General features: G+C 45.6%; 1 protein-coding gene across 1 annotated transcript; it reads right to left on the minus strand.

Annotated features, from left to right (window-relative positions):
* Positions 1-2,606: 2,606 nt before the first annotated feature.
* On the minus strand, positions 2,607-4,644 carry org (oogenesis-related gene). The gene is made up of 6 exons (XM_061078905.1): positions 4,492-4,644; positions 4,316-4,387; positions 4,020-4,239; positions 3,191-3,351; positions 2,719-2,823; positions 2,607-2,648 (listed from the first exon to the last, which is right to left on the minus strand). The coding sequence occupies exons 1-6, from the start codon at positions 4,642-4,644 to the stop codon at positions 2,607-2,609; spliced, it is 753 nt and encodes a 250-aa protein (XP_060934888.1).
* Between the last annotated feature and the right edge of the window lie 1,919 nt (positions 4,645-6,563).

Raw genomic sequence — 6,563 nt, forward strand, 5'->3', positions numbered from 1 at the left:
AAATGCAGCTGCATGGCTCTGTGGTGAGAGGCTGCAGCAGAGGGGCGGAGAGGAAGGTAACGGCAGAGAGGTGAGAGGAGGCAGGGGAGAAGGGTTGGAACACTTGTGTCGGCTGACATTAGAGAGTCACATTTGAATGCAGCAGATAATAGCCTGCAGGTCGGACTGTGGTGCCTGGGGAGCAGCCGGCATCTGCCGCCATTCATTCAAGGTGACAATAAGACGATGTCACCCAGTCCTATAGTTTTGGCTCTGCAGAGAGTTGAGCCTCTGGCAGGAAGTCTGTGTGTCTGTGTGTGTGTGCGAGGTTTTGTTACAATCTGTTCTGCATTGGCACTAAACCTGCTCCTGTGAATCAGGTAAAAAAACAATAAAAAACTGGCATATACCTCCACCAAGGCCTAACAGTCCCCTTATGAAACCACATTTAAATTCACAACATTCAGAATTTTTATTTGGATCTGCACTAAATTGCACACACTCCTTATCAGTGCCTTCTCTGTTTTGTATAAAAGCACCTGTTGGCTGCATCTTCACTGATCATCTAAACAAACCACTCTGCATGCAGCTCACCTCTTCTCACAGCATGAGGCAGGCTGCTTTTGTTCTCCATCACGCCTGGGACTGTTCATGAAATTTATAACCCACTCCAGACAGTGCGTTTTCACCTTTCAGCTGAAAGTCAAAGACAGAGCTCCTGTTTTAAAAGCAGTCTCCAGCTGCTTCCCAACACCAGAGATAGAGGTCTCAGGTCGATGCTCTCTATCGCCGCCTCTATTGAGAAATCTACCCTTTAAATCATCAGACAGCCATGAGAACCCCAGAGACCACCAGGTCCTGCTCTGTATCCAGCTCTCACTGCCGCTTCCCCTTCCACAAACACAAACACACACACACACACAAATCATCAAGCATTAAATTCATAGCAGTGTGCTCCACTGGTTCAGTGAGGTGTCAGCTGGATCTGCACCCAAACATCAGGAGGTGGAAATCATGAGGGAAAGAAAAAAGGAAGTCACAAAGTTCACTGTCGAACATCCTTGTGTTTTCAGGAATTAATTGAAGGGAACGGGATGTTGGTGCAAAACACTGAAACACTTCCCATTTACTGTTGAATGGATTTTGAAGTAAACTGTCATTTGATTATCACTGCATCAAATATACAGAGTGGACACATTTTTGGATTTTCCTGTTTAGGCTCAGGTCAAGATGTTTTATATAATTAAATATACATTAGGTTTTATTTCATAGACATAAATAAAAACAGCAATTACTCCAGACTGGGTTCTCCTGACAAATACACCTTGAACAAAAGCTGCCTTTAAACATCTTGACTAACATCCATTGACTGCATATATCTTTATATCCTGTTCGAGACTGGGAAATGCTGATGGATGTAGGCCAGCAGCTTATGGTCTCATCACAAATCACCACAGAGCAGACCTGGTGCTCTGGTGCAACATCCTGTGTGTAATCTACTTTGTAGAACCGACAGTAGCCAGGGACGATGAAGTGAAAGAGGAATGGGCTGCAGTGATGGAGAAAGACCAACACGACTGGAGAGCAATAGACAATTGGAACATTTACCATCAGGTTGCTCATGCTTCTAATCTACTGTGTGGGAGAGTCGGTGCTGTTGTGAAACAGGGACGAGTGCAGGTTCACTTGTATTCAAAAGGATGACGGGGCTCTTCACTATCCTGCCACCTACTTTCAAACAGCTCTGGCTGGGCAGTGAGCAGAGAAGTCAGTGAGTGCAGATGGACGGGAGATGCAACTCAAGGGACATTAAACACAAGCAGCAGCTTCACACCAATGTAACACAAGCTCGGTGAAAATCATTTCCTGCTCGGATGAAGTGAAGGTCACATGATTCAAGTCAAAAATAGCTCCAGTTTATCCACAGTCACACTACATCCCCATTATGCAGATTATATATGAAGCGTTTCATGTATACACATCAGGGATATTAAAAACTTAGTAGCAACAAAAAAAAAGTGACATTCAATTTTAAGTGTCCACGAGTGTCAGGAAAGGCTTCATATATAAAATTATGCAGTATTAAAAAAAATTAAATTTAGGTTTTAGTTATTCAGCTTTGCCAATTCGGAGACTTTTGATAAGAACCTCTCCCAAGTCCTTAACACTCAGTTATGGATTCTTTAGGACACAAGCGTTATCTAGAGCGAAGCACAAGTATTGATCAAGTGCCCTGGATACTTCAGCTTTTTATTCATATTAGCAAATCTTAACCATTAAACTTTAGGCTGCTTAATAAGGGGCTTCCTCATCTTTCAAAGCATCCATTCCTTTATTTTCTACTCTTGGAAGTAAAACAGTAAACACACCAAGTATAAAAGTGGAGGTGATCACCAAATAAAGCCTGAACCCTGCTACTTTTTATACACCTAGTTTAGAACTGAACATAGCAGCCACATTTAGAGAAACTTGAAGTGAAGTACCAAGTGCATTGTAACACATATCCCCTGCTGAACAAACGTGTTGCTAATGCCATCTAGTGGAAGAACACAGCAATGTCAAGGCCAAGGATAAAGTTTTATTGTTATTAATAAATGTACAAAAACGATGAAAGTCAACATGATGCATTAAACAGGAGGACAAGCGACTGGAGAGGCTGGATCAATATCCTGTGAACACAAAATCGTGTTAGTGCACAATCTGATCATTGGCAGATTCATATTTCAAACATAATCTTACCACGTTCACGTCTTTAATGATCACGCTTCCCCCCGAAACCTCAAAGTCACTTTCCGTCTCGTTGTGAGAGCAGTACTCCTCACTCTCCGTGTCCACCGTAGCAGGCTGAGAAATGGTCAGTGTCAATACACGTTGTTCGAAGCCAAGACAATTTACTTTTTACAACCTTAGTGCAAAATGGTCAGAACTTGAAGGTGTTGAGTTTAACAATTAATGACTCTAAAACATAGTTCTTGCAATACATGGCATTACTTCAAGGCACTGCAGTCTCCATTACTTCAGATAAGGATTTAAAGATCATTTTCTGTTATTATACAGCAGGTTGAGGACACATCCATGTGTGAACGAAGGCGAATGACAAACTGAAGGTTTTTTTTATTCGCCTCCTCACACACAAATCGGAAGTCAACTTATACATTTGCCAGACCTTGCTTTTAATGTAGAAAGAGAAGTTTTGGGCTATTGCACCCACCTCATAGTCTGGATCCTCCACAACGTCTTCCTCGGCGATGAGCTCATCATTGAGGAACTCCACCCAGGTCGGATGCTCTTCTTCTTCCTCATCCTCGTCCAACTCATCCTGCTTTCTCTTGCTGCCCTTTCCACAAGGTTTAGTAGGAGAGACTCTGATTTCTGTTGGGAGAAAAAAAATGAAATATGATAAGTGTATAGAAACTTCTTTCATGACCATCTGCAGGTTCAAGTGCAACTTAAGACTTTGAGGTTTCCAAACCGCACTTCTTGAAGTTTGTTAGATAAGGAATAGATTACAATACTTTGAAGGATGTGGGATGAGGGTAGAAGATGTTAAATTTGGTTCAGATCCAGGAAGGTTCCCACTTTCTTTTAAAATCTTGGTTTACCAGGGAATAAGTCATGTAGCCTATATTGTTTTCAAAAGATGTGAAAGTTAGTGTGGAAATAAAGATGAGAAAAACAGACAGAGGGAGCATTTTATCATCTTGCATTAGGATCAGGCTTAGACAAGAGGAAAACAATCAGAAATTAAAACTAAGAATAGTCTAAATCTAACTAATCTTCAGGTGATATGAGGAGAAACATGCAGTACAAAGAGCATTTAAGTAGGCTAATGTTCCTCTGGAGACTTCCATTCTAGTAGAGTCCTCACAATTAAATTGTCTAGTAAAAGGAAATTACATTTCAATTTTACTCCGAGCTACAGACATTAAATCGAATCATGGCACCGATCACATTCCAAACACGTCTGTAGACCCCCTTTCAGCAGGACTCCAGTCAAGAAGTGTCCATGACCTGCAGAGTGGGACTGAACCAACCCTCACCTGGGGAGAGGGAGCGCCCGATGCTGCTGGACACCGGGTAGCCCAGGCGGCCCTGCACCCAGCGGGGCAGCACGGACAGCAGCAGCCGCGTCACCCGGTGCAGGCGCTTCCGGCCGGCGAGGCTCTGGCGCGCCGGACTGGGGACCTCGGAGCTGACGATGGCCACTTCCGGTGGCTGCCGGAAGCCCAGGACCCACCAAACCCCGCGGTACGCACGCACCTGGAAACCAGAGCCAAAGTTAGGGTTGTTGTTTTTTTTAAATGTGACAAACAATCAGGTTTAGTGTTCACATTACCATGATGCCAAAGGGCCAGAAGAGGCTGCGCAGCATGGAGCGGAGCGCACCGTCTCTGCGCACGACCCTGTCCTGCAGGTGAGGACAGGACACCGGTCACGACACACACACAGACACACACTCCATGGTGACTTCAGGTGACTGGAGCACCTTGGACACATTGAACCCATGCTTACCTCGGAGTGCTGGGCCTGGACCTGCTCCACGGTGTCTCTGTGGACTTCACTGGTCGTCATGCTGCTGCGGGTCTGAAGCCTGGTGGAGCTGCCGAGTTGCACCGAGGACAAGACGGAGGATTCTACTGAGAGAAGTCTGGGGGGGAGGGTCATGTACCCCGAGGTCACTGCTGGGGAGCCAATCGCTGTGAGCACGTACACCTGGTGCAATCGACAAGGACCAATGAGCGACTCCCATCAATTAACCGGGAACTGGCCGAGGAGGGTGATCACGTGACCTGTGTGGGCTCAGTGTGTGTCAGGGCTTCATTGTTATGAATGAAATGTCAATGTGTTGTATTCCTGTGTTTAGATTGTTGACACATTCACAAATCTTAAATATGTTGCATAATAACGAAGAGCAGAGAAAATGGATCAGGTGTGAAATGTAAGGAGGCCTGAGTGGTTGTGTGGAAAATTTTCCAATGCAGTTTACCATGATAATAATAAACTTTAATTATAAAGCACAATTCAACACAAAGTGCTTTAAATAAAAGCAACACAATGAAATTTTGACAAAACAGAACCAGATATTAAAATTTAATACAAACAGCAGGTGAAGCCCTATCAGGCTTAAACGTTGGCAGTATCACAGTACATTACAGAATGAGAAAAAACAAAACAACCATGAGGTAAGAACTAAAAAAACAGAAATGAAATGAAAATGCTCAATAGTTGCATTCATACTGCACATAAACAACATCCTGAAACTATTTAACGGTGAGAAGTCACACCATTAGTTCCCTAAAATGAGTTTCCATGTTATGGTTTATCTTAAAATATCCTCTGACTGCATGGAGAGGTACCAGAGGCTGTGAGAGGCAGGGAGCTGCTGCTGCTCTGTCTGCTCTTTAGCATGAGAAGAGGTTTAATAATGAGGCCCAGTCTTTATGCTGCAGTACTTGACAAGCTCCCTAGAAGGAAACCTCTTCCGGCCCTGGCCTTCGTCACATTTACGTATCTGTTGATGTATTTGTTGGAGGACAAGATGTGGGAAGAAGAGATGTATAAAAGCTGCCGTTCATCAACCCTCGTCCTTATCTACTCTCCGAACCTGTGTGTAAGGACGGCGGAAGACTAGTCAGACATGGCGAAGGACACGGTCACTCGGACGTTCAGCATTGGAGCTATCAGTGGAAACAAATCTTCAGATTATCTGTCCACAGAACGCAGGCACAGCAGCGCAGGGGTCCGGGCCCTCCTGTGGGCCACCAGCAGTGCAAAGTCCTTCGGCTGTTCCCTGGGATCAGACTCTCTGACGAGCCGCGAGAACATTTTTCCAAATATCCTCACGCCTGGCAGTATCCCGCAGTTCACTATCCCGAGTCTGTCTGTGCAGAGCGACTTGAGATCGGTGAACAAGGAGGAAGAGGGCGAGTCAGGAGAAGGTTTGGGAAGTTCTGGGACAGAGCAGGAGACATGTGAATCTGTCTCGGCCTCCTCCTCTGGCCTCTCATCGACCACGTCTTCTTCAAGTTGCAGTTCAGCTCTGTCGGTACGCAAAGCTGAGCGCAGCATCTCAGACCCTTTCATACAGAGAAGGTCTCTCCTCAGGGAGGGCTCCTATCCATTGCCCGAGGCCCAGCACAGCCTGGACCCGGCCAGCAGAGCCGCCCTCTCCCTGCCACACCTGGCCAAGGTCACCACACCGTACGGCTTCATCAGCTTGAGCCAGAGCCCTCAGATGGCGAACGAGGAGGCGCTTCTGTGCCAAGCCGGGCCACGCCGCTTAACCAGGGATGAGGAGGCCCAAGGACGTGTGGGGAAAGCTCCAGAGAAAAAGAAAGTAGACATGAAAGTCAACTCCTCTCACATTTCTGGAGCAAAAAAGAGACTTTCCAGAGACTCAACGGACTCAAGGACAAAAGGACAATCAGTAAACACGGAGATCAAATCTTCTCCTGCCTCATCCACCAGCACAACAGCTTCTGCAGCCAGACACCCAGACGGCAAACTGAAACACCGCTTCTACAACGTTATAAAGAAACACTTCCCCACCCGCCATTGAAAACATACGGGACTGCAGAAGTGTT

The sequence above is a fragment of the Limanda limanda genome, chromosome 9, assembly GCF_963576545.1.
Source record: "Limanda limanda chromosome 9, fLimLim1.1, whole genome shotgun sequence".
NCBI classification, from domain to species: domain Eukaryota; kingdom Metazoa; phylum Chordata; class Actinopteri; order Pleuronectiformes; family Pleuronectidae; genus Limanda; species Limanda limanda.